The sequence below is a fragment of the Micropterus dolomieu genome, linkage group LG23 (assembly GCF_021292245.1).
Source record: "Micropterus dolomieu isolate WLL.071019.BEF.003 ecotype Adirondacks linkage group LG23, ASM2129224v1, whole genome shotgun sequence".
NCBI classification, from domain to species: domain Eukaryota; kingdom Metazoa; phylum Chordata; class Actinopteri; order Centrarchiformes; family Centrarchidae; genus Micropterus; species Micropterus dolomieu.
This window is the reverse complement of record NC_060172.1, coordinates 24,032,653-24,060,430: the sequence shown is the minus strand read 5'-3', so window position 1 is coordinate 24,060,430 and position 27,778 is coordinate 24,032,653. Positions and strand designations below refer to the sequence as shown.

At 39.9% G+C, this 27,778-nt stretch overlaps 1 protein-coding gene and 1 long non-coding RNA gene across 6 annotated transcripts; one reads left to right on the top strand and one right to left on the bottom strand.

The window, feature by feature from the left end:
- Nucleotides 1-819: 819 nt before the first annotated feature.
- LOC123963324 lies at nt 820-5,837 on the bottom strand. The gene is made up of 2 exons (XR_006823157.1): nt 5,779-5,837; nt 820-3,129 (listed from the first exon to the last, which is right to left on the bottom strand). It is a non-coding gene; the product is annotated as an uncharacterized LOC123963324 (long non-coding RNA).
- Nucleotides 978-27,637, top strand: LOC123963322 (sodium/potassium/calcium exchanger 3-like). 5 transcript variants are annotated; one of them, XM_046040105.1, is made up of 17 exons: nt 978-996; nt 10,129-10,239; nt 17,435-17,511; nt 17,716-17,790; nt 17,963-18,047; nt 18,436-18,539; nt 18,625-18,699; nt 18,787-18,812; nt 20,684-20,737; nt 21,131-21,273; nt 21,387-21,553; nt 21,635-21,872; nt 21,967-22,133; nt 22,469-22,583; nt 22,690-22,802; nt 22,971-23,036; nt 23,957-27,637. In XM_046040105.1, exons 2-17 carry the CDS (start codon nt 10,194-10,196, stop codon nt 24,065-24,067), a joined length of 1,662 nt encoding a protein of 553 aa, XP_045896061.1. In that variant the 5' UTR covers nt 978-996; nt 10,129-10,193; the 3' UTR covers nt 24,068-27,637. The 5 variants fall into 5 exon arrangements, with proteins under 5 accessions (XP_045896061.1, XP_045896058.1, XP_045896060.1 ...); XM_046040102.1 differs by lacking the exon at nt 978-996 and adding an exon at nt 1,116-1,222; XM_046040104.1 differs by lacking the exon at nt 978-996 and adding an exon at nt 1,248-2,826.
- Nucleotides 27,638-27,778: the final 141 nt, after the last annotated feature.

Sequence of the window (27,778 nt, the reverse complement as noted above, 5' to 3'; positions counted from 1 at the left end):
TAAGACCACAGTGAATCCAGTGTTTGTTGAAATTCCATCTTGCTTACCCTTTGATGGGGAAAGCATTATAAATATATGTATTTATGGACACCAGATTATGATATCAGCACACTTTTGATGCCCTTTATTATTCGCTATGAACGAAAGGTAAGGAACCTAAAATGTGTGTATTACTTGATGATTTCAACATTCGTCTTCTTATAAGTGAGTTTTAAATGTAACTTGTTCAACCTACTTTTCTCCTGCGATTGTTAAATCCGCCAGAACACATTCATCAGCTACACTTATCGACATCTCATCAACTCAATTGTCTGGACTTTGAAATTACTCTGGGAAAATTTGATGTCTGTTATGTCTGATCATTTTCCAGTATTTCAATTAATTCATACCAAAGGAAATATCAAATATCAAATGTAAAAACACTGTCCATGAGAAAACAATATTGAATGGAATATGGAGTCTTTCAACTAATGGTCTTCAAACTGCATGATGCTGAAAAAGCTTACACATTTTTAGTTTGAAAATTGCTTTTCACGGAATTCTACAAAAAAAAGGAATGATTTTACTGGATTACTAAAGAATTCAAAAATATGCTCTTACTAAAAGAAAGTCCCACCCTTCTAAAAATGGAAAGTTATACTAAATACAAAAGTGAATGCACTCAATCATTAAGTCAAGCTAAAAAGAAATATTTTACTGACAGATTAACCCAAGCATCTAATGATATAAAGTCAAATTGAAGCCTCTGTAACTGATAAAACCTGCAGCAGTATTACCTGTAGTGTCACAGGCAACAGCGATTGGACCAAAACGCATACAGAAGGTGCAGCTCAATGATTTATTGTGCATAAATGAGCTTACAGGCAGGTACAGGCAGGCAACAAACAGATAACAGGCAGGTAGGAAAATGTCCAGGTAACAGACATTAGAACGCAAACACAACAAAGCAGTGACAATGAACAGGCAAGGAACAAAGGAAGTGAACTGGTATATATGGTGAGTTGCTGGTGAGAGAATGAGTTGCAGGTGAGGAGTGGGAGGAGTAGGGTTGATGGGAGAAGTGGGAACAGGTGGGTGTGGCAGTGATGGGGAAGGGAGGGGAAGTCCGGGGGCATCTGGCAGACAGCTTGAGGATGGCAGGTCTGGGGAGCTGAAGGAAAGAGCATGGCGTGAGAGACATGATAGAGAGAGTAATGCATAGGGGCTGTGTGGCTGCAGGAAGGCAAGTGGCGACATGCAGAGGTGTAAGGCACGGTGCTCTTCTTATCTCAAGAGACATAGCTGATGGTTTTAATTAAATGGTGGCTTCTTACTGGCATCAAACATAAACTCTGATGTGAGCCCAGTTTAATTAAAGGTCAGTTTCCTTCACTCTGCAGTTTTGAGACACCCAGTGCCAAAGAAGTGCGTGGTATAATTATGAATAAAATACATTCTGCTGAAGGACGTGGTAGTATTAGAAGCAGTTTCATTAAGGAAATGATTAATCATATTTTTGATTCTCTCATATGTTTAGTTTCTTTTCAACATGGTGTTATCCCACAGGATTTTAAATTTATTTGAGAACAACATCCTTTATAACCACCGATATGGATTTCGGAAGAAACACTGAACTGCAGCTTGTCAACAATATTTCTGCTTTAGATGATTAAGAAATTGTGCTAGGTGTCTTTTTAGATTTGACCAAAACCTTTGATAATCATGAAACTTTTATTCCAAACGTAATGAATATGGTGTGCACGATGTAGGTTTCACTGCTCTCCATTCAAACCCGTATAGTTGTTTTGTCCATTAACTTTACTGTCTATGGTAAACAAAGCAGGATGTCAAATATAAAATAAAAGAAGGGGGGAAAAAACCCCAGATGATGTCATAGTGATGTCATCCGGGTTTGGTCAGTTTGGGATTGGAAATGTCCTGGTATTTAACAAAGTCTGCATTACAAACTGGGGGTGTGCAGGTTTGAAAGATGTAGGCATTTATCAAACATCAAGGGTCTAATGAAAAGTCTCCATCAGGTTGCATTCTGGCAAGTGTAGGATTTAATGTTTTTGGAGCTTGAACCTTATGAAGGACTAAAGGTCAGGATATCTCTGCATGTCCTGCTTTGATTTTGACCTGTCTGTGAACAAGTCCCCAAACTATGTGCAAGTGCAATACAAAATGTGCTTTTGTACCACTGTAAGATTCCCCCTGACTCTTTGCACGTGAAACAGATTATTTAAAATAATGCAATGCATTTAATGGCACTCTCTGAGTACCAGTGCTGCATATATGTCATCTTTACCTGCTCTATCCACCTAATTAGCTGGATCAGGTGTGTTTGGGTGTGAACAGCGAAGGGAGAGATGGAAAATGTGATGCAGTGTTGGGGCTCTCTGGGACAAGTAGTTGGAGCCACTGGAAGTCATTGCTTTTAATGTGTGCAACCCCCTGGACTGTATGTTTGAGTGCTTAGGTGCGAATACACTGTTAGCATATCAACAGGGGTTCAGGAGCTGAAGAAGGTGGAAGTGTAGCAGCCCACGTCCGTCCATTTCTTCTGAACAGGGACACGTGAGTTTGTCGCCGCCTGGTGGCCACGCAGAGGGAAAGCGCAGTGCAAGGAGGGGGAGAGAGAGCGAGAGAGAGAGGGAAGGCAGAGCTCAGAGCATGTCGCCTCCTGTTGCTGCACCTCACTGTGGGATCTGCTGTCGACCTTTCAGACTGTACACATGAACGCAGAAAGATTTTTTTACGCGTTTACTCGCTATGTGCGACCCGGACATTTGACGGAGTGAAGCAGCACAGCGTCTGCTCTGTCTGGTGGAGGGGGGAAGAAACCAGGTTTGTCTTCTTTGCGGTTTTTTTTTTTTTTGACAACTTGGCAGACAAGTCGCTTTCTGCTGCTGGAGGTGGTGGTTTGTTCAAAGCTGTTTGCAGAGAAAGTGTGAAACAAGTGTCAGAAAGAGAGCAACAGATGTTTGTCGTGGATATGCGGCCGGCTGAGGAATGAGGGCAACAGCGAGGCACCGGCGGCCCTTCCAGCGGTTCTGCTGCTGTGGAGTCGGGCTGGTCGCCGTCATTTGGCTCGCTCAGGTCATCCAGGCTCCAGGTGAGACCTTAATATAGACATAAAGGCTGTGCGCGCTGCACGTGCACAATAATTATAATCCTATAGATATTCTTAGACATGCACTAGAAAATAAACATTAGGCTATATCAAAAGCCAGTCACCTGCTGCATTTACAGTCTGCACAATATGAATCCATGTTTAATTTAATTTGATTTTTAGACATTTCATCTGTGTGTTTGCCCTGAAGAGCAATAAATGCATTTTAGATTGATGCTAAAGTTTAATTTCCTGTATTAGAACGAAAACATTAAAGATACTAAATGATTATGTATGCATAGAATATGCTGACAATAAAAGAACCGTACAAAAGAAATAACAAAATATTTACCCTTACCCAATCTTAAATTGACCCATTTAAGACCAACTAAAAGACTGCATAATCCATGTATTCAGCGCACAACATGCAGTTATTGTCTGTTTGTCTTCATTTGGAGCAATGATTCAATAAACTGCCCCATCTATGGATCTAAAAGTCTTGTATGCTGTGTCTGGTGCAGATGTGCAGTCTCCATCATCAAGGATTCAAGTAAACTTAAAGTAGACATTATTGTAAAATTGAATTGTCTAAATAAGAGAGAACGCGGGTACAGAAGTTGAAATCAGTCTAGCATTGTGCCATTGTTTAAGGCAAGGTGTTTGTCTTCAAAGTAAACGGTGCTGCATGTCAAGACAGCTGAAGCACTGTTATAAATATTCAAAAATTAGTTCACAATTTTCTGTCTGTCTGGCCACGGTTTACACTGTTCACATAGCAGGAAGACATGATCGTTTGTTTATTACATAAAGCAGACACAAATCGTGCCATATATAAATCCAGTCATTGAGGATGAGTTCAGTTATGTGTTACCGCCGATTCACCAGTTCACCATTGGATGTTTCATCTCAGGATTCATTTTTTTGGACACGTTTGCCTGATCCGTAAATAGACTGCCGACCCTTTTCATTTTTGCCCTTTCCCAGGCTGTCACTGTAGCAACAATACATTTCTTTTGTCTTGGATTGTTTATAGTAACTGCCATTTTATTCCATTCATAACACAATCCCATATTCAGCACATCTTATTGATATAATCCTGATTTATTTTTTCACATGGACTGGTTCCTCATCAGTCCTCAGTAAACTAAACTTGACACAGAGAGCACAATACAGAAAGAACATATAGTGTAGTGTGAACGTCACAGAAATCAATTTTCTCGTTGCAGACCCCCCTCCCCCGCTCATTATTCTCTCATCACCTTTACTGATGTGGTCACACACAGTCACACACTCATCAGCAGCTGCAGCACCAACAACGTTGTTCTCTCTAATCCTGTGCATTATAAGGACAGAAATGAGTGAATTTGGTTTTGTTTTACCAGGAGTGTTTGATTTACATTCAGGTTTCACCCTAGTATTGTGTGCCGTCCTTCGTGTAAGAGTGTCCTGGTGAATGAGTCGTGTCATTAATATTTATACTTCACCTTTAAATTATGAGTGTGCCATCAGCCAGAAGAGGTTTTTTGAACTGAGACCAAGGTTGCTCAACTTAAACCATGTAAAAGCACGGGCAAAGCATGTGCTCTGCTGTTTGTAAAGGCGACAGGCAGGTTACACTGTATTAATATTACACATACTGTAGCATCCTGAATACCACTGCATTTAGAACCATTTATGGACGTGCTAATCCAACACTCTGTATTAATATATTTCTGATTCAGGCAAAAAAAAACCCCACTGGATTGGATATCTGAAAAATATGTTAGAATCATAATAACACCACCCACATGATGAAAAACATGTACTGAGTATTATGACTGAGTTTAAAGGCAACACTCTCCAAGAAGAAACACTTGGAGGCAACAAAAGCTGTTGGAAGCAATTAAGAAGAATGAGAATCTCCATCCAGACAACAACAAAGCAAAGCTGATAACCGATAACACAGCTGATAAATTCAACAAATACAGATGACAGTCCATTTTTCCATGTCTGCAAACGTGGAGTTTTGATGCTTAACTGAATATTTCAAGCCTCAAAATCCAACATTTAATCTCAAAGATCGCTGTCCCACATCTGTAAAAGCAAGCAACATTTAGAATAGGGATGAAACGGTATGAAAATTTCATATCACGATTATAGTGACCAGAATTATCATGGTTATCAGTATTATCGCAGTATTGTAAAAATGTGCCAAAAAATATTAAAATGTACTGTTACACACACACACACACACTGAAACCATTTCAACAAGTTTCATATTGAAAACTACAAATACAATCGCCATTTTGTTTGTGTAAAAAATAAAATAACAGCAAATACCTTTTGTAAACACATGAAAATCATCAAGTGTGCATTATCAAGATTTTATATTTTGTATTATATAGGTAATACAATGACCCCGTGGACAATTACATGAAAACAAAAAAGTCTTTAGAAGACAATGATAGTAACTGCAATGAGCCCAAAAACTGAAGTAAATACAGAGGAGTCTGTAGCGTTTCTAGATATGCTGGGTGGTTGACTAAACTGCGTAACGTGTTATCATGTGCAGTGGGCGAATAGACTCTGCCGACACACACAGCAACAGAACAACGTGTGGCGTTTTTTACAAGAGCAGCAAAACTGAGAGCTTCAGTTTACACGCGGTTAGCAAGTCAGAGACAAACCAAAGCTAAAAGTTAACTCACCCTGCGTCTACTATAAGGTTATTTTCTTCTATCGAGTTTCCCTCAGCGCTCTCATAAAAACTAAAATACGACCGGACTTCAGAGAGACTGAAAAATCTCCGTAGCGTTGTCTTCCGCCGTGTTGTCATTGACCCAAACAAACCCACGTTGCATTCCGCGCATGCGCGGCTGCTTTTGGGAGACGCTGGACAGTGTTTGCAGTGAGATTATAACAGCGCGGTTAACCGTACCCGGTTATTATGGTAATTAAAATGTGTACAGTTGTAATAACCGTCGGGAATTTTACCATTGTTAACCATTAAACCGGTAATCGTTTCATCCCCAATTTAGAAAGGGCAGCAGCAGTGAGTCTACACCATAGACTGTAGGTCTAACACACATAATGATCCCTACCTGAGCCATGTCATGACAACATACTGTATAGACTGAAGTTTAGCATTGATAGGTCAAATTTTGTGGCTCACATGAAATGGTTTCCATTACAGAAATCATTTTAATTTGGGCCAGTTGATGCCAGTGGAAACAAGCTGTTGCTTGTTGATGTATAACCAATGTGCTAGCCAACAGTTGTTTATTTACACATCCAGACACCACACAACATTAGCATCATTCGGAGTCATGTCTGTGTCCTCCTGATGAATGTTAATCTTATATTAACTCTCCTTTTAGCTCTGCTTTTGGTCTTCACCAACTCAGAGGAGAACAGCTGACTCTGTACCTGCTGAATGCTCCACCATATTCACTGGCTAACTTTGTCTGCCTGTTATTTGGTGCTGGTCAGGTAGTGAACAGTCAGTTTATCAGAGCTTTCCATCCAAGGTTGATGATGACGTTCATGAGACCTAACTTAAACAGTGAATTTGTGGGTGGGAAACTCCAAAAAAACTAGCTTAAACATGCTAAAATGCTCTGTAGAGCTGAAGGGAACTGCAGAGTCTGGTGATAATTTTCTTTAGATTTGTGACTAAATGTGACCCCTTTCACATAAAAGTAGTCATGTGATCCATTGTTAATGTAAAAATATTGATTATTGCTGCTTTAAAGTCACTATTTGTAGAATGTGACCATTTCTGTCTTTGGCCCTCCAGTTGGGATCCACCCAGGGAGATGAATGGGCTGAAAGCACACATACTAGATTGCATTCGCTTTGATGTTGAAGTCAAAGGAAAGTTATGTTTAGAGTGTTTAGAGAGGAAATTAATTAGTATAAGGTGTCTATTGACATGCACAGAGTGTTGTGGCGTCACTATTGGTATCGGAAAATCGAAATATTAATCAAGCCATAGTAGCTGCTCCCAAAAAGTGAAATTGTCACAATTGAATTGAGAACTGTACAAACTAGGAAATGATAGCATCAGAACTGTACGTATGGATAACCAAAACTAAATTGCAGTCAGGATCAACAGGTCCAATCGATTTGTTTATTTATGGGAGAAAACTTCTTCTGTAATTGCATTTCTGATAGAATCCTGATTTTTCTCCACACTGGTGTTTTTTACTTTGAAGTTGGCATTGTCTACGCTCAGATGCTTACATAACTGTGTTTTAGATCCCATTTAAGGTCAAATGAAGTGTTCATTAGCTCTCTGTTTACTGCAACATGACACTCACTTAATGTTCAGTCTGAATGTCAGGGTGGAGGTCCGGGACTATTGCACTGTTATCTGCGTGTAAATGAAGCTCAGAGTGTTGGCCTGAAATACAAATACTATTTTTATAAAGTAATATCTAAAGACTCAGGTTTCAGACGCAGCCATGCTTACCTGCATTGCCACTATTGAGGATTTCACAGTCAGAGACATTTACTACCACAGACTGCAGCAGTTTGGCCCTGTGGAGGCAGTGAACCTGTTTGGGGTAAGACTTGAGGAAGCCGGTCTGTCCAGTCGATGTATGATTGGCAGGATCAAATGTTTTGTTTCTGCTAAAGAAGGAGGAGATGGTGGTTTGTCTTTCCTGAAGGGAACAGATGATAGTTGTGGCTTTGGACTTTAATGTTTCAAATAATGATTTCTTTGTCATGGCCTTTTAAAAATTGGTGATATTTAATCATTTGCAGTGGTTACACTATTTGGTCTGTGTCAATAGGCCTGTGTGTTGCAACAAGATGAATTCATGAGATTTTTACTTCTTTGCTGCCTTAAGACTTAAACAAAATCAATAAATGTAGAAGTGTTACAACATAAACATTTGGCAACTTGTGATGCAGAGGGTTGCTTACGACCTCGGCTAAACAATTTCACAGCGGGAAACGCTCTGTAGCACTAGCAACACCAGAACCCTTAATCTTACTGGAAGACACAAAGGCCTGGAAAGGAATCAGAGAGTTTCCAGAGAGTCAGACTTTTGTAATGACCGTCTGGGAGACAAGTAACACATGAAGTGTAAAATTTCAGAATGCACAGTAGCAGTGAATAAGGACTTGCCAACGTATCATTAAGGCAGTCTGTTTTTAAGTTTAAATGAATTGACTGATTACTGTCAGCCTAAAGTTGCATGTGAGTTAGGTGCCTTCTTGAGGAATGTTTTATGAAAAAGTAATTGATGTACTTGTACATACAGGTGAAGCTAAAGAGAGTTTATCATTGTTGCCACTTGAATTATATGATAGATCAGTTGTCAAAGTTGTTGGTAATTCTAACCAGCTAACCATTTCACCACTAGTCAGTGTTGTGTATGTTGTTTGTGCTCCATAGGCTGTTGACTTAATAAAATCTGAATCTGGAAATAGAAAAATGTTTTTTCCCCTCCTTTTTCTAATGAGACAAGATGTGGTTTAGGTGTTGGAGACTTCTCCCCCGTTATGTGTGAAAATGGTGCAGAGCCATCTGTGACTGAAACCCATTTGAATTTCATACGAGTCGAGCTCCTCTTGATGCCTCAACATGAAAGCCTTCACGTTCCCTCTCAGCCACGACCGCTGCCCTCATGAAATTGGCTCATTGAGGTGTAAGGTACAAAGGGACACTACAGTGCTTGGCAATCACAAAACGCACCGCACACAAACACCAATCTGCCTCTTAAATAAAAGGCCAATGTGTAGTACAGAGTGTAATAACTGCCTCACTATCTTCTCAGCCTGCAGCCCAGTGCAGGATATCTGTATTTTTCTTTTTTCTTGTTTTTTTTTTTTTTTTCCTCTTTAGGGACGATGACACAGATCTATCTGTGGGGAGTTCCTCGGCTGTCACCTTAGTAAAGCCGTAAAAACTGAAACCCACAAAGAGATAAGCTATCTTGGAATAAAATACAGAGCTGAAATACACACTATAAAGATTTCAGTGCTGATGGCTCAGGACAGCAGGATGGCAGCATGGACTGAATCACTGAACATGCCGCTATCTCCCAGAGCCAGAAATATGAAACTACAGTCTGTTGAGTCTTTGTCTGGCTCAAGAAAATTACTACATGGGGAAACAAGTGGTGGTAACAATACTTGGATGACTTTCTGAGGACAAGTGAACATTTCAAACCCCAAACTATCAAAAGAAGAAATGGATTATTTGGTTATAGTAGTTCAGTCAGATGTTCTATGTTCAGTGCAAATTACTCCTTGCTGCAACAATTACTTGATTAGTTGATCAACAGAAAATGAGTCCACAACAAAGTTAATAACTAATAAATTGTTTTAAGTAAATTTAAGACATAACATTGGGCTTTTGGAAACTGGGATAGGCTTTTTTTCTTGATTCATTAATTAAAGCTGGGTAGGCAGTTTATTTCAGAAGCATTTTTGTTATATTGGTTGAAATTCCCTTAACATACCCAATAGCAATCAATAAATCAAATGCTCTAATGCAAAAATCCAGTATCTGTGGCTGGAAGCATGACAAAATGAAATGATTGGCTAGCCTGCCTATTTGCGAGCGCTTTGCCGGTGCGCTCACTACACGTGAAAATGTTTTTTGGGGGAGTGGCTTTTGGAGAGAGGCCTGAGGATGGGATTTTTTTCAGTTGTATAATTTCTAAATCTAGCCCTCTCCTGCTAGTTCTCCAGCATTGCCTACCCTAGTTTTGGTTTTGGACTATTCTATAGACCAAATAATTAAAAGATGTCCAGTTAACATTTATATAGACAAAGACATTTTTTCTTGAATAATGGCTGAAACCATAGATTATCAAAATAGTTGCTGATTATTTTTCTGATCTATTAATCGTATCATTTCAGCTACACATTTTATTGACTAAACAATTAATAGAACAGAAGAATAATCCAAATATTAACCCATAATGAAAACCCAGCCCTGAATCAAAGCACAGAGATTTAGTTTTGTGGTCAGATCATGCGCATTTTTGAAGGATATCTTGCTGGTTTTGCACTAAAATAACTCTGGCGTTGTTTTGTAACAGAGACCGAGTCTTCTGGGTTTCGGCCAGGCGTGAACGATGGTACGCTGCGATGGACTCGCAGGCTGATGCAGGAGAAGTCAGACAACCAGAGCCTGGATCAGCCCCGAGCAGGTGAGTCACTCTTCTTTACCTGGATAGATGCCGTCTGTTCCTCCAGGTCAGGGCCACAAAACTCTCCCAGACTGTCTGCAACACATCCTTATTGTTCAGTGTAGGGGTAGAAGTTATGGATAATATAAAATCTATCACAGTGTATGTAAAATTATAGCAGTATGTATTGTGATATTTTACATTTTCTCAATGCTGTTAATACAACCTAATACAAGCAGAGAAATGGCAGTCATATTGACTTATGCTATACACTTTTGACTTATGCTATGCATTGTAATGACAGGTGTTTCTATTATTTTGTCCACCCCATTTATATCAATTAGGCTAGGCTAAATAATAGAAGCGCCTCTCCTCTGCTGTGTGTTTTATATGCGCTTGTGTGGTGTATGCAGATAAACAAGGAACGCGGAGTGTACCAGAGATTTTTGCCTCTCCCCTGCAGGTGAACTGAAAGGTCATGCGGACTAAACATTGTGTTAGTTGTCAGAAGTGTAAAGTCAGTGTCAAGCTTGTGCACCGAAAGACTCAAGGAGACAGACGGGGCGCATGAGAGGACACTGCCAGAGTGAAAGTCAGATTAGATTTTCTAAGGTAGTCTGTCTTTAGCAGACGCCGAGTTACTCTCCTTTGCTTGCCGAGTCAGGTTGCACCCTGGATGGTCTGAATAAACTGCTCTTCGTGACATCGTTACTAAGACATGCAGCTGAATCGACAGCCTTAATCAGACCTCTGTTTCTCTGGTTCCCAGGCTGATTCACTGGCAGGATGACATGTGCCACATTCATCACAGCTGACAGTTTTATTATAAAAAATTTAGACTGGAGAGGAAATCTCTTTATTGTTGGGTGGAGAGAATTGCACAGAGTTAATAAAATAACACTGCTGCACAATGAAAAATCTTTGCCTTTCTGACAGAATACAATTCTGTATCTGCAGATCATTTGCATTTACTTTATGGCCGTGCTATTGTTAGGCTGTCAGTCACAATGCTGTATTGTATGCAAACCGCACAATTATTGTCGAAGCCCGAGTACAAAATTTCAAGCTTATTGTTGCAGACATGTATGCAAATCAAGTTATGTTAATAATATACTATGCAAATGTCCTGTTCAGACCACACTCCTAAATGCCACCTGAATTGTACTCTGCCTGCTGAGGGTGCGCAACCTAAAAATACACACACACAATGAATAATGTTAAGCTTTTAAAAATAGATTTGATTGAAACAGGCTTTCTTGACATCTCTCCTGCATGAAAGGATGTCTGCTGCAAAATACACAGTGAAACTCACCGCGGAGCAGAATGTCTCAGAGACCCCCCAGCACTTTTCAAATATATTGTGTTTGTCACAGCAGTCAGGAAGAATTATCATGTCAGGGCATCCTAATTTAGTTGCAGAATCTTTACATAATGTGCATCTGGCACTGCCTGTTCTTCTGCATGTGAGGTTTGACTTAAAAACAATTTTACTAAATAGTGTAGCTCAGAGCCTTGGCCTGAAAGCTACATACACTTGTGGTCAGTTATCTACTATGTGAACATTTTATCACAACCCTTAAATCTCTAAGCCAGTTTTGATCTTAAATAGATATATAATAAACAGTTCTAGCTCCTGATAATCTCATCTGGGGGGAAAAAAATCCACAGCTCAGTGTCATTGCAAATAATTCATTGGCGATATTTTCGGAGAGCTTATATTTGAGAGGTGCAGGAACACGGACTCATCAGGGACAAGTGATCTGCCACTTGCAGTAAATTCACACATTACAGGCACCTCGCTGTCCTGCTGTCTACTACACATCCTCTTCTGTGATATTACATTAGAGGTGTTTTTTCCACACTTGAGAGAGAAGTGGAGACTCAGCGTCTCTCTCCACCAGTGCTCCATTTGCTCTATAAAGCCATTTGGGTTTTGCTGCCTGATAACACACTTAACCTTTATTGAGTTCCTGGTTTGCAAACCGATCTCTCATTATTTCTAACAAAGACACACAAGCGTACTGCAGGTAGATAGTTCACGCTGGTAATACACCGGAGACAAGCAGGCGAACAAAAGGCTGGACAGGTAGTCTAAGACACACCAGTGAGCGTGGCTCTAGGCTCAGGTTGCCCGCCCTCTTTCGTCTTCAGGCCGTCTGACAGTGATTGCATAATCTGTAGTGTGATTAAAAAGCCTGCCCCGGACCTCGAGGGGATATTATCTTAGGGATTGCACAGTAACGTCCAGCCCCAGGCTCTCTTTCTCTCTTTTCATCCCTCCGCTGCTTAACAAGATGGAGACGGCGTGACCCGCCTTCAGCTGACAAGCCTCGGAGAACATGTTGCTAGGCAACTGAATGCTAAATTTAGAAACCCAGACAATTCTGTCTTTCAAGCATTAAAAGTGCAAAGAACTAAAAATAGAGAGCAAGGAGATGGGGGTAGGGGGAGAATGAATCCAAAATGTAAATTAAGTAAATGTGTCGTCGAGGCTTGTTATGTTGTTTATTTTGGCAAGCGAAAGTCAGCTGAGAATAGTATTTTTCCACATGCCATTCTTTCTGGTTTTTATGGGAAAGCGTCTAGTCCTTTGAGTTTGATCTGGGCAGTTAGATTTGCAGTTAAGGGATGTTTTGGAAAATTTTATGCAGAATACTGGTGGATGTGGATCGCTCTCTTTTACTTTCTGTCCGCTCAACATTTAAGGGAAAAGAGGCAGGTTAAGGCTGAGTGTGCAAAAGTCATGATTGTCATTAAAGAGAGGATGTTTTGCTGTTTTTCTCTGACTTTACGTTTTATTTCCAAGCAGTTGTTCTTCCACACTTCTGTCAGAACATTGTAACATGATGTTTAGTGTTTTCATTGCAAAGGGAAGGGGGGAGGGGGTGCGGGTTTGAAGCCCTGCTGTCGTTTCATCATCGTTGCATTCAAACTACCTCAAAGGATAGCAAATCAAAGAACAAGTGCATAATTGAATTTACATTAAACACCTGGATAAAATATTTATTTTTGGATTCCTCATGAAAAATGCAGGCTTTCTGGCTGCGGAGGGGTGTGTGTGTGTGTATGTGTGTGTGTGTGTGTGTGCGCGCTCAATACTCCGATGCCGGTTTGGTTGATGCATGATACGACTTTACTCCGTGTGCCAGTCGATAACGCAGCTTGACTCCAGGACACGCTGCAGACTTTCAGATCAATAACATTACTGTGTGCTGCCCACTGCCCCTTCATTCAGCTAAACTGGAGCCACCTGCAGCAGATTCACTCATAGAGAGCTCAGCTCCTCACATCAGCACTGGTTTTCACTTAGATTTCAAGTCTACTGCCTTCTGAAGAATTTGCTTAGCAGTGACTTTATACTTGAAGATCTAATCTGCACACGCTTTATTGATCTGGACAACACACATTATAAATGGTCTGTCATCTGTAACAACATAAACAGAAAACATTTAAAGAGAACTAATATCAAAGCTACATTTGCTGCGAAGACTTAAGACTAGAATTGTTATCTGTCTTTATTATATGATCAAAATTTCACCAATATAAACCAGTAACTGGTTAATCCCTTACTGCAGTTTGAAATAGGCAACAGGAGTTTTATAATTGCTATAAATGTTGTAGTAGACTCAACTAAAAGCTAATAAACTTTTATTATATAGCGGAAACTCAGTGTGTTAAAGGCAGATGCATTAAGGTCAATTATCGCCTTGCTTCTTGACAGTTTCTCAATTTAACATGCTCCTCCTGGTTTTAATAATGCCGTGGAGTTAAATAAAATTGTTGTTCAGTGGAATTTTATTTATCACTGTTATTTCAGTTAAAATCATCTCTTCCTGACGAAGTTAGACAAAGCAAGCCGACAAGTGATAATCTTTGCTAAAGAGTCATCTTAAATATCTGCCATATCTGCTAGTTAAGAGACAAGAAATAAGGTCAGCATAGTCTTCAATATCAAAACAAGATGCACAAGAAAAACAGAGTGACAAACAAACAAACAAACATTCCTTACCCAGTCCTATCCCCAGACATGAGTGTGGAATTGTTTCATTTATCCACTAAGAATTAAAACATCTACCATTGTCTTGGTTAGGCAGCATATGGGCAGCATATCAAGTAAATAACGTTCAACTTTAATCCACTTTGCAGTACACATGTCTAGGTCACTCTTAATCGTATGTTCAAGTTTTTCAGGTTTCATTTTTAAAATGGCTTCAGTTCTCTAATCTTTCAAGCGGGGGACACGATCCTCTCTCAGGTATTTTAACATCACTTTTATTATTAAAAGGGGTAAAATCAAAACTACCTCTTTTATTTATAGTAAAACCATTGACTGTCTCTCCTAATATACAAAATTTAAGACAAAATTAAATTCTGACATTTAAATTTTTTTAGTTCCCACATAGGATGCCACAGCATGTGCATTAATGTGGTTTTGCACTTTTCAGTGGAGAGCCATTTTATTTTATTCCATTTTGTGGGAGTAAGTAAAGTTAAGTATGTTAATTTAACTGTAACAATTTATTGCTAATGGACCAAAAAACACTCCCTAGCATTTTTCCAAGTGTAATTCAGATCTCTCTTTTAAAGAGTAGATCATTGATCCAGTGTTCTGCACATCTTCTAAATAACTTTTGGTTTGTGGAGTTGAATAAATTGTAAATTAATTGTTATCATGCCTTGATCATCAGGTGAACCCAAAACTGAACCTTGAGCAAACTAATTTGAAAAAATAGTTATTTATCAAAAAGTTGTTATAGGTCATCCTTTCATCCGTTTAGTGTGTGAAGAACTCGTGTCTGGTCACCACTTACTTATTAATGACAATATTTATTGTCTCTTCACAAGTGGTGCCTCTGCGAAGAGATGTGAAATCAAGCTTAGAGTAAAACAGCAGGAAACAAAAGGAATAATGTTTTCTATCAGTAATTGGTAACATAGATCATTGATCCAACCAGCTTTATTTTAGCCATTTTCCCTACTTCCGCTTGTGTAGGAATTAAACAAATATATATGTGAGCTGCTGTGAAGACTGACAGACAGAGCTGGATCAGAGGTGAAGAAGCTGTGGGAGCGTTTTGTGATTCTGGCAGTAAAAAGACACAGAGAGAAGTGATGTTAGAGGTCTGAGTACCGAAGCTCTTGTATTGTCAGAGTAACCGCACATCAACACTGCCGCCCCAAATCTTTCCGTAACTCACTGGGGTTCAGTGCTCGACCTCTGATTAAAACTAGTGATTTTATCAAGCTGATGGCACATCTGGCTTAAATCCCTGATTCAGGAAGTTGCAGATGTGTGGTCATCTTTTTCCCGGGTGTTTCAGTTTGTGGTCTTGTGTTGTGAAACCGTGAGTCTTGGCAAAGCACATTCCTGTCCAGTACACCAGTACACTTTCTGTTTCTGTCTCTGTATATCTCTATGCTGTGTCCCCCCACCCCCCTCCATTGCGCTCTCAGACCTCTCCTGAGGGTTTGTAAGGAAAAATAAATATTTTTAGAAATTACGGTCCAGAGCTGCTGTCACTTCTCTCTTTTTTTTTCATTTTTCATAAACCCTAACCATGGGAAACACATATTCACCTCCCCCTTTCTCACTGTTCATGCAGTCGCCATGCCTTTGGCTTCCTACTGCCACCCATGGAAAAAAAAAAAAAAAAAAGCAGCCCCCAGGGAGAGGGTCGCCATAGCAACTGCCTTCACCAGAGCAACTCCTCAAAGCATCCATCTGAGCTACATGTTGCAGCCCTACGTTTCCACCGACAGAATAACCTGGGAGGTTAGGTTTGGGGGCAGAAAGGAGACTGGAAGGCTTCCAGCGCTGTTAGGCAGGACGCAGAGAGCAGAGAACAAGTTGAAAGAAATAAAGCCACAGGGAGAGCACAGATGTCCAACAGCTGATCAGCTTGACAGGCCGCTTGAGAAGGCGCATACGGCGCAGCTTCACATTCAGGCTCCCTCTCTCTCATGCGATAAGATGACAGAAAGTTTACATGCTAAGCCTAGATGATTTAGAGGACGAGCCTTGCCCCGCAACAACAGCTGGCACACAGAAAATAGGCTTCTTTTTTTTTTTTACCCAGTCCTCTTAAGAGAGCTGAAAACAGAGACACCAGACTTCAGAAACTCACTAAAACTCTGAAGCTGATGAACTGAAGGGAAAATGATGCAAAAGAAGCAGCTTATGGGACAACAAGCACCCAGGCAGGCAGTGCTGCATTCTGGCTCAGACACAAATGTATAAACATTATTGCGCAAACATTTACATTTTCTAACTGAACATAGCCAGATTACTGTCCCCTCCTCGGGACCATATGGCCTCCTCCTCCCTCTCTGAGTCAGTGTCAAAGATCACATCTCATATCCCTGATCACAAGGGACACTCTCTTAATCCATGCAGTCTGTTGTTCAGTTTCCATGCAGCCTGCGGTGCAGCGCGCATTGTGACGGCTGCGCTGTGCTCATTGTGTGCTTGTCGACCCACTGTTGTCTCACACAGCAGAAGAGCTATTAATAGCTCCTGGCTCCCCAATAGTTTAAATTCACCCCGCTCGTCTCTGAAGTTGTAAATTGGAGCTGTGCCACACTCCCAAAGCCCTCTTTTGCAACGTCAGGGAACAGAGGGAAGCTAAAGCTGTCATTAAGTTTTATTTATTTTTTTTTTTTTCTTTTACACTCAAGGAAGGACAGGAAGCAGCTGCCAGTTTCACTTCCTGTCTTACTCTTCAGTGCAAGACAAACACTGTGTCTGCAGTTGTGGGTTGCACCATGTCTGAAAGAAATTAGATCTAAAATGAAGGATGATAACACAAAATTCTTTATATCTTTGAGTACATTTTTAAATGACTGGATGTGATTAAAGATGCCAATCATCTTAAAAAGTAAATCAGAAACCAGAAGGAAACAAAGCAAATTATAATACATTTTATTTGGTAAGAAATATGTCATAAGCAAGAGGAAAATAAGTGAATTGTGTAATTTGTTCCTTTAATTCAAGGGAAACATTTTGTTTTCCTTATTGCCAAATAATAACAAATGCCTCACGGGTCACGAGACTGGTATAATATATATGGACCGTTTGTACTGATACTGAATAGATTTTTTAATTTTTTTTGCAGCTTACATAATATGGCTGTTTGTTAACCCAGAAAATGACATGTATGGTTTTTGTTGGAACACGTTTATCATCATGTCTATCCCCCATCCCCCACCTCCCCCGCAGCCATCCATGAGTTTCCAGAGGACATCTTTACCAAGGAGCAGAGGAAGAAGGGGGCTGTGATTCTGCATGCACTCTGTGTGAGTATTTCACACTTCATTGCCTGGAATCTGTCTATTTTTCTCTTTATTTATCTCCTCGACTCATCACACAAAGATCGGACACCATTGTAAGCAGAGGGCAACATATCTTACAAACGAAGCGCTACATAACTAATTTATTATTAAAAGACAATGTGTGTATGTGTCCCTCCACTCTTGTGTGTGCTCATCTGTGCTTTCCAGGCCATCTACATGTTCTACGCTCTGGCCATCATCTGTGATGACTACTTTGTCCCCTCCCTTGAGAAAATATCTGAGGTGAGGAAAAAGCACCAACTTGCCTTCTGATATTGTGTATGTGTGTGTATGTATGTATGTATGTGTGTGTGTGTGTGTGTGTGTGTGTGTGTGTGTGTATATATATATATATATATATTTTTTTTTTTTTTTTAACAAATCATTATTTGATTATTCTTTTTGTATCGTTCAGAACCTACAGCTCAGTGAAGATGTGGCCGGGGCGACATTTATGGCCGCAGGAAGCTCTGCTCCAGAGCTTTTCACCTCTCTCATTGGTCAGTGGCTCAGCCATTCAAGAACAAGTAACAGCTATGTCAGCTTTTAGACTGCATGCCAACCTTTGTTTTTTTTTTTTTGTTTTTTTTTTTTTTTTACCTATTCTCAACATTTAACAGAGATCTTCCGAGTCTCTGCAGTGCCAAAATCATCCAGGAGATGACAGCAGAGTCTAATAACTTAATTTTAGGTATTTTCTTTGAGATTAGTGACTAGTGAACTCCAAATACAGAGCTGAATGGCGTGTGTTTGTTTGTGTTTAAATTAAAAAGAATAAGAGTCCACAAAAGCTGAGAAGGGACGACAGACTGCAGGGGTTTTATAAAATCTGAAACCAAACAAAGCCAAATACTGACTTCCTCTTCTCCCCTCTGCCTCTTCTCTCAGCTGTCTTCATCACTAAGGGAGATGTCGGAGTCGGCACGATTGTTGGCTCGGCTGTCTTCAACATCCTAGTCATCATCGGTCTGAGTGGGATCTTTGCAGGCCAGGTAGGACAAACGTTTACCACCATCTTGCATGCAGAGGGTTTCTGAGTGAACGAACTCGTAACACTTGTACCTTTTTTCACCACAGACAGTGGTTCTAACATGGTGGCCCTTGTTCAGAGATTCCTCCTACTACATCCTCTCTGTACTGACTCTGATCATGGTGAGTCGTCAAAATAAACAATTAAGATGTGTTAAGCTTTTATACGTCCAGGCTGTGGTTTGAAAAATCTATTTTTCCTCTCTCTAGGTTATCTATGATGCCACAGTTGTCTGGTGAGTTCATACCTTGAGTTCCTTGAGTTCTGTTTGTACTTACTGATTTAAAAAAAACAAAAAACACCCTGGATGGTGTTAAGCGATATGGTACACTGTATTAATGAGTTTACATGTCTCTTTGGGGCTCAGCTTGTTTGAAAGGTCTCTAAACTTCAGTCGAAGGAAGAGGAGCTGACATTTCTGTTAACATTCACTCACATTCTCATTATTGGCACACTGATAAGAATAACTGAAAATGTCACAAATTGATTTTCAGGCTCACTTTAAGGCAAAATGTTTTAAATACACAGTCTATGACCCTCTGAACAACACTCACTGCTGAAAGAGCAAGCAGTGCTCATTGTATGATCACATTTCCATAGCAGCACTCCCGCAGTATGTATGTATTCACATCGACACAGATCTGCAAATTCATCTCTTCCGTCTCGCACTCTGATTGCTATCAACAACCCCTTCCTCAAAATGATTGTTATTGCAATCATGAAGATGAGGGTGTCAACAAGTTCAACAATCAGTAATTGTGGAACATGCTAAATCGATTTGGTTTCTTGATGTACTCGACAAGCAACAAAACATCTGCACGTGTGTTTTCAGTCAGCCGTGGCTCATTTCAGAGGCAGCGGAGGGGACGAGGAACAGGTTCAATTTAAAATCTGTTGTGTTACTTTTCATTTGTTGAATTTGTGATCAGTGACTTGGAGCTTAGCTGTTGGATTGATTTGGAAATAGTTGTTAGATTGATTTCCTTTGTGTAGCTTCTCCTTCTCAAGAGGCTCATTTCGTGCTTCTTAGCCGCCTGTACTGAATGTTTTCTGTTCTGTCGCGGCCTTTCAATGAAAGAGTAGATCTATTCATTCATTCAAACATGAATAATAATAAATACGACAAGCACATATGAGAATAAAGACAAATCAGGTACACATTAAGGCAGGTAGATTTGCAATAATGGTTTTAAATTGTCCATTGTTTGGAAGAGTATTGATTTTTAGCATGTGGAGAAGATCATTCCAGGTATTTGGGGCACTGTAGTAAAAAGCTGACTTTCCAAATTCAGGCCGTGTTGTGGGCACTTTAAGCATTAGCCAGTCATTTGAGCGAGTTAGATATGGTCCAAAGTTCCAATCCAGCATCATTGAGCTGTAGGGTAGTAGCTTTCCAACAAGGGCTTTATAGATAAACAATTACCAATGTTAATTGCGCCTCACTGCCAGAGAACACCAACCCACCTTACCATATAGGATACAATGGTGAGTGCCTTAGCTATCACCAGTAATAAATCAGAATGATGGCCTTAATGTTGATTGTAGCAGTGGATTCATATGGCAGAAAAGAATGTATTCATGGAGGACATTATTATTTATATGAAGACTATCTTGAAATTGTAACATTTTAATTATCATTTTAATCAAAAAGAATGTAGGCGTAAATAATAATGTGAAAATTAAAGAGATTGATTAGATAGATTTCAGATTAAGAACAAATATGTAGAGGAAAATGCTGTGCAGATAATAACTGCTTCTTATCCTCGGTTAAGAAAACAATTCTTCCATCAGATTAGCTATTATTCACAATTTTGTTCCCAGTGTAGAGTGTGGAGAGATGCTGTCAAAACATATGTATCTAGGTTTCTTGTTTAATAGATAAAAGAAATGTTAAGCTCTAGAATTGATTGTAAATATTTAATAATTATATTTAACCGTCTTTATCCACACATTTACATTAATGTAAGGTATTACAGACACCAGTGCCATGACTGTAAGACGAAAGGTCAACTTACTGTATGTTCAACTTGTTGTTGTAATGTTTGATGTGAGATTTTGAATGAAATTATAGTGCCAACAACAGCTAATGTACTACTTGTTGTGCAGGTGGGAGTCCTTGCTCCTCATGACCATGTATGGAATCTACATTATAATTATGAAGTAAGTTTACCCAAAGACCACACCTCCTCACCAGTCATCACGCTTCTGGGGCAGCTGAGGCTCAGGAGGTAGAGCGGGTTGTCCGCTAATCGAAAGATCTGCAGTTCAATCCCCGGCTCCTCCAGGCTGCATGTCGAAGTGTCCTTGGGCAAGATAATGATTTGCCCCTGATGGCTATTCCATTGGTGTATGAATGTGTTTGTGAATGATAGTTTCCGTTTTAGTACTTAGGCTCAGTGTATAAATGCGATGTAGTGTAAAAGCGCTTTGAGTGGTCGCTATACAAATACATAGCATTTACATTTACATCCACACCTGTCACAATTGTGAATGAGGACAAATGCCGATTATTGTAAATATGGATGTAAGCAAATATTAACTCTTTGGTTACAGGTTCAACACCCAGATCCTGACATTTGTGACGCACAAGCTCAGTAGCTCCAGACTGTGCTGCCCCGGATCAGAGGATCACATAGACGACAAGATGGGAGAGGATGCCTCCGCTTGCAACACCTCCATGGTGCTTCTCAACAAAGGTCAGAAGATTCATTTTGTCGTCTTTGCTGCTTTGCATCTGTTCACTGCTCTCAAAACTGTGCCATGTAAGGAATGTTATTTGTCATGTGTTGAACCTACAACCTTTTCACAGGCCAAGCCAATGGTCAGGAGCCTCCTCCAGTCGTCATGGTAGATGAGCTTCTCATCCTCCACCCCCACAAACTGTCCTTCTCTGAGGCTGGCCTGCGCATCATGATCACCCCCCACTTCTCCCCCCGCACAAGGCTCTCCATGGCAGGCCGCGTGCTCATCAGTGAGGTATTTGATGCACACGCCATACATTGTAACACAATCTTCTCAGAGCTCTGCAACCAGAACATCTCCGCTCTCCTCCCACAGAGACAGAGGCTGATCCAGAGTTCGAACAACCAGCGGGACGGTGAGGCCGGCACCGGCTCACGAGGGGGATCAAACAGCAACAGCCTGAAGAGGACGGGCTCCTGCAGCCTGGAGAACGGAGGCAGGGGACCCGGGTTGGGAGACGCAGAGTCACGAGACAAGCCAGGGGTTGAGGTTTGCCAGCAAGAGGGGGAGGAGGATGATGAAGACGGGATATTCAGTCCCGTGCGTATACCAGGTGAGGAAGATCCTTTGTTGACAAAAGTCCTTAGATTACTTGCTTTATTAAAAAATGCCGTGTACCCACCTGACTGACTACCGGCCCTTCACAGGTAGCTGCTGTGCGCGGGTGAAGTGGGTGATCACGTGGCCTCTGGGCCTCCTGCTCTATTGCACCGTGCCTAACTGTATTCTGCCACGCTGGCACCGCTGGTTCATGGTCACATTTGTGGCCTCCACCCTGTGGATCGCCGTCTTCTCCTACCTCATGGTGTGGATGGTAAGGAGGCTGACGGGCAGTGAGCTACAATTCTGAAACAACAAAAAACCTGCAGACAAAAAATGCTTCAGGTGGCTGGTAGTCTACTACAACAATACAGTTATAATCTACAGTATGCCCACGAAACGTAGATGTAATATGCATACATGTACATTGGAATGCGTAGATGTATATCATTTGCAAAACACAAGCTAGTTGAAAGATTTTTCAGGGCAGAGGGTGATTGTTAGATTGTTATTTGAGGATGCACCACCTTAAACTGCTTTTTATTTCTGTCCTTACAACTCTTTTGCAGCTGACTACTTGACCCTGATGTGTCACAATGTTTCTCTCAGGTCACCATCATCAGCTTCACACTAGACATCCCAGACTACATCATGGGCATAACCTTCCTGGCAGCAGGGACCAGCGTGCCAGACTGCATGGCAAGTCTGATTGTAGCTCGACAAGGTAAAGTTATTCTGAATCTCTGACTCCAAGTCTTTTCCTGTTCTCTCTTTGTGGTGCCAGTGCTTCAATTCAGCGTTTCTCTGTAACTTCTCCCATCTCGTTTCAGGCATGGGGGACATGGCAGTGTCTAACTCCATAGGCAGCAATATCTTTGACATCCTGCTGGGTTTGGGTTTCCCTTGGGCTTTGCGTACCCTTGTGGTGGACCACGGATCATCAGTATGCACACACTTTATCCGCCTTAAATACCAATCTCTTTTTTCCTTCTGTCTGTGATTTTCCCTGGTTTACTGATGTGTGCATGTGTGTGAGGGAGCTATCGAGACCGAGATTTTCGGTTAGATTGTCAAAAAATTGTGACACCTGCTTGTTTTATTCCCTCCACAGGTCTCCATAAATAATAAAGGACTGGTGTATTCTGTCATCCTGCTGCTGGCGTCTGTGTTTTTGACGGTGAGGAAACGAGACATACCAAATGTGTCAAAGTTGTTTTAATATCTGACTTGTTTTAACCATTGAAGATGCAGAGTGTGTTTGATGAAATAACTTCACCTGCATGTTTCTCAGGTCACTAGTTCAGTGTAAAAAGGTATTGGTATTGGCGAATATGTTGGCTAATAATAAGAAATTGCCAAATAGAAATGCTTACGATATGTGTGAGCTAAACATACTGTGTGCGCCAGAGAGCTCTGACAAGTTTACGTTTCAACTTCGGAGCGTTTCAGCTTCTGTCAGTCAAGTATTTTGGTTTTATGGACTCAACTTTACTGTTCTTTACTCTAACCACCAAAACCGTACCTTACCTGCTCAAAACCAAACAGCAGACCGACAAAGTCAGCAACAAGCTTGTGAAAATGATGAACCAAATATTTCCCTCAGGAGTTGGTGGAGAGTAAAACGGAGCAAATCCGTCAGGTGGCCACAAACACAACTCCAAATGAATGCTAATGTTGCTGTGGGTCTGCTGTATGTGTGAAGTGTTAGGTAAAATGGTCGGTGTTAGGTAACCACGTTCCCCCTAACTTTATAATATGTCAGTGTTGTGTTTACAAGTTGTTGCAATGCTTCAAAGAGGCCAAAAAATTTAATTATGCAGGAGGGGGATACAAATTGTTCGTTTGTGTTAAAAATGAGCATCAGTTGATTATAGTAGTATGGTTATTGGATTTCAAATATCAATTTTGGCCTGGAAAATCCAGTGTTCAGTTTGGCACTACATGTCCTCTCTTAGGTTTATCCAGTTAGCAGTGTAACGATAACTACCTGCTGTAGTAAACACAGTAGGATTTATAATGACTTTCCAGGTGTCTCATACTGCCCTCTGTAAAACAAATCTTTTTGGCTCTTCCTCACCACCGTCCTTCTGCTTTCAGGTGACTAGTGTTCATCTGAACCACTGGAGGCTGGATCGCCGGCTGGGTCTGGGTCTGTTGTTTCTCTATGCCATCTTCCTGCTCTGCTCCATCCTCTTCGGGCAGATGTGAGACCTTAAGGTCAAAGGTCAACCCTGTCAGACAACATGCTGAGTATCTACCTTTCTAACACGTCTTCTTTCCTGAAGCCAAAAAAAAGAGTGACAGCGCTGTTGTGTTCCCTGTGAGAGTTTCTGTGCACCTCTGTAGGATTCGCTAGGGTGATGCTGTACACATGCAATTACACAAACACACACAGTCTTTTATCAATAGCACAATTTCTTTTTCTCCTTTTTGTACAGTGCAGTGTTTGAAAGCAAACTGTCTTTTAGGTATCATATTGGGTGACTTACCAAAAAATGTAACGCAGATGAAGCAGCAGGTTTGTTGGGCCTTTAGTAACACTATGAAGCAGGAAGTGAGGAAAAAGTAATTATTCTGGTCCTAGTTAGCTAGATTGACTGTAATTGAGCTTTCCACCCCGGAACAACTTTGGCATGATATTTTTATGCATGTTTTATCATTCCTTGCCAAAAACAAAGAGGTTTTATGAGCGGTCACCTCCCACTAAAACAAAAAACTATCTTAGTTATCTTATGAAGTACACTGGCTAACACGCTACATATCTAAGCTGCTTCTGCTTGATAATTATTTTGTGAATGAATGATGTGTTGTCACTACTTCATTAAAGCAATAAGCCATTAGAAGTTTCGATTTACATTCATTGTACAGGCTTTAATTGTATAGCTTTAATAATCTATAAATAAAACATAACACCCTTTTACTTGTTCACAAACGTAGATTACGCACATCACATTACCCGCTAATATCCCAAGCAGTGAGCATTAGTGAACAAGTATGACACAAGATCTCATCCTTCCGGGGACCGTTGCTTTCTCCCTACTCTATTAATTTATTTATTTATATTTTTAATGTTCTGAAAGCTGCTTAAACTGAGCAAATTAATTACAGGATAATTGGCTAATTGATTTCCTGTACAACACAGCAAACAAAAGTAATTTTTAATGGAGAGTAAGTTTATTAGCTGGTATCTTCTCTGCTGCTGTATCCCCATCAGTTTCTTTGGGTGAGCAGTGTTTAATAGTGTATATTTCTGGCAACACTACTCAAACAGTTTCAGCAGGATATACAGGTTCCAGACAGCTGCAGTTGTGACTTACAGCAGGGGAAGTTAAGCATTAAAATGAGACTACCCAATAAAAATCCAAGTGGGCTAAAGTACAGAACAAATTGTTTGACAAGAGAGAGAAATCAATAAATCTGATATTCTATATATATATATAAACCTGGATTTTTTTCTTCTGAAGATTTCACAGATGTAAAAAAAAAAAAATGGTTCTTTAATCTGCTATGTTATACTTGGGCCTATTGTTAAAGATAAAAAAATAAAAAAAATAGATTTATATTGTCTGTTGGCCTTAGTTTTGAATAATTCTGTATGTTTTGAATGTACGCCGTAGCTGACTTTACGATTAGTGTGGAAATATTTACATGCATTCAAATGTAGCAGGCGGCACTGAATTACAGCGAAGAACCTCTGAACAGACGATTAAGTACTTTATTCCTATTATAAAGGACACCATATATGTCAGAAGACTTGTAGAATAGAAACATTGATGAAATGAAAATGCACATTATTGTGTCAATATCTTGACAATTTTGCCTCACTGCTTCTAAGCAAGTATTGGTACAGCATAATGTACATAAAGAGATTAACCTAGTGTTACAGTATTTTTAGAGGTCTTATTACTATGAAATCTAATATATAATGTTCTTCTATGAGTGTCACAAACTTTGATGACTTTGAGTGCAGGTTAGTTGTAATACTTCACATTTAGGTACGACAATCGGTGTTTGTATTGTTTCTTGTACATTTTATGAGATTATTTCTCTTTGGTGGAACATTTTTGCACACTCAGATCAGGACAGAAACTGCACAGTATATATCCACACACACACACGGTATTTGTGTGTGTGGTATGGCAAATAATGCAGCAATATTCCATATCCATATATATATACTGCTCCTTTGTCCTAATATGAAAATTAGAAAAACACAACAATTTGGACTCATTCAGATAATGCGATGAATTCAAAACTAAATATTCCACCAAAGGGATCTTGGCAAATATTTTTGTCTTTTTATTTTCTAAAATGGCTGTATAATTATTATAAATGTCTACTTGACAATACTTTTTACTGTTTGTAAATGTGAAATAATTGACATAGTTTTACAATAATGAATGTCTGACAGAGACTAGTTTTGTGGTGTTTTTGATATTTTTAACAAAATACATAATATAAGCCTATTTGTGAATTATTGTAACAGAATGAATGCATATTTTATCAGTTTGTTTAGTGGAATATGAAGGCTATAATGTGTTATGAATTCAGTTGCAGTTGTGTCTTAAAATCTTCAGCACCATAAGAATGTCTTTAATTTCAGTATCATGATTCATGACACACTCGACCTTATTTCATGCAAGGGAGCACACGGAAAATGAAGCAACCGTTTACAGGTTTAAATTAAGTAAAACATGTTTAAAAGAATCGCTTGTGTATTCAAATATTTTCATGTTCTTATGCTAACCTTTTTAAAGACATTTCAGTGTACCTTGTAGATCATTTCTTATCAAAATGGTGAAGAAATACCACTTAAATTAAATAGTGTTTATCACCATTTATTCTTTTAGCTACAGCTTCAAAGTGTCATTACATTTAAACATATTTGATCAGATCTGCTTAAATGTCATGCCAGGAGTTTTAAAACCAGATCCCATCAACGCATCTTAATTGGTGATGGATACTGTTTAAATGTCAGAGCAATAGTGATAATTATCCTATCAATGCCCATGTCCTAAATATAAAAACACAGAAGATACACTTTAGTACTTATAGGTAGCTTGTTAAAAGCTACAGTAGGTATACTGTATCTCCAGAAAAATTAGTGCTGAAACAATTAGTCGAGTAATTGTTTAGTTGATCGACAATGAATCAATTAATGGATCAAATAATTGTGTGAGTCTCACTTAAAAGTTACAGCTTTTCAAATGGGAAGATCTGCTACTTTTCTCTTCGGGATAGCTAGTAAAGCTGAACAGCCGCCATGCCGCCTTTGGGAAATGTTTCAGTTTTCTGCCATTTTCTGGACTGCAGTCGATAGGTGAACTGTTCCCTCATCTTACGTTTGTGGGGTTTTTCTTGCATTTCCTGATGTTGAAACTGTCTCTTCATATCCTTACTATCTTCATACTTGTTAAACATCCTCAACCATCGGTAACTAATTGTGTTTTGCTAGGAGATGATTTACAGCAGTTTGTGATGTGAACGTGTTCTTTTCACTCCGCTGTTGGGAGTCTATGCTGTAAACTCTTGTATTCAACTCCAGTAATAATCCCAGTACACTAGTCATAGCTATGGAGAGACACACCAGCATCAAACCAAACAGTTGAACTCCAGTACTTGATGTGGTTTCACAGCACTCAAAGAATGTCTTGTTTATTCTGCTGTGATGTTTGGAGGTAGAAGATATTTTAGAGTTGAAATGTATTGCTTAGAGGTTGTGTTGGATCCTAGAAGACTGTTGTATCTTGAGTCCAATAAAAAACTGTGCAATAACGATTCATCTCTTTCACCTTGTTTTCTGTGGTAGTAGTGATAGTGAATGGGTGCTGGTGTGTCTGAATGATTAGAAAGAGGACATGGTTTAGTCCATGACTGCCATCTAATGGAGTAAGCCAGAAGTTTTTCCCCCTACAGTAT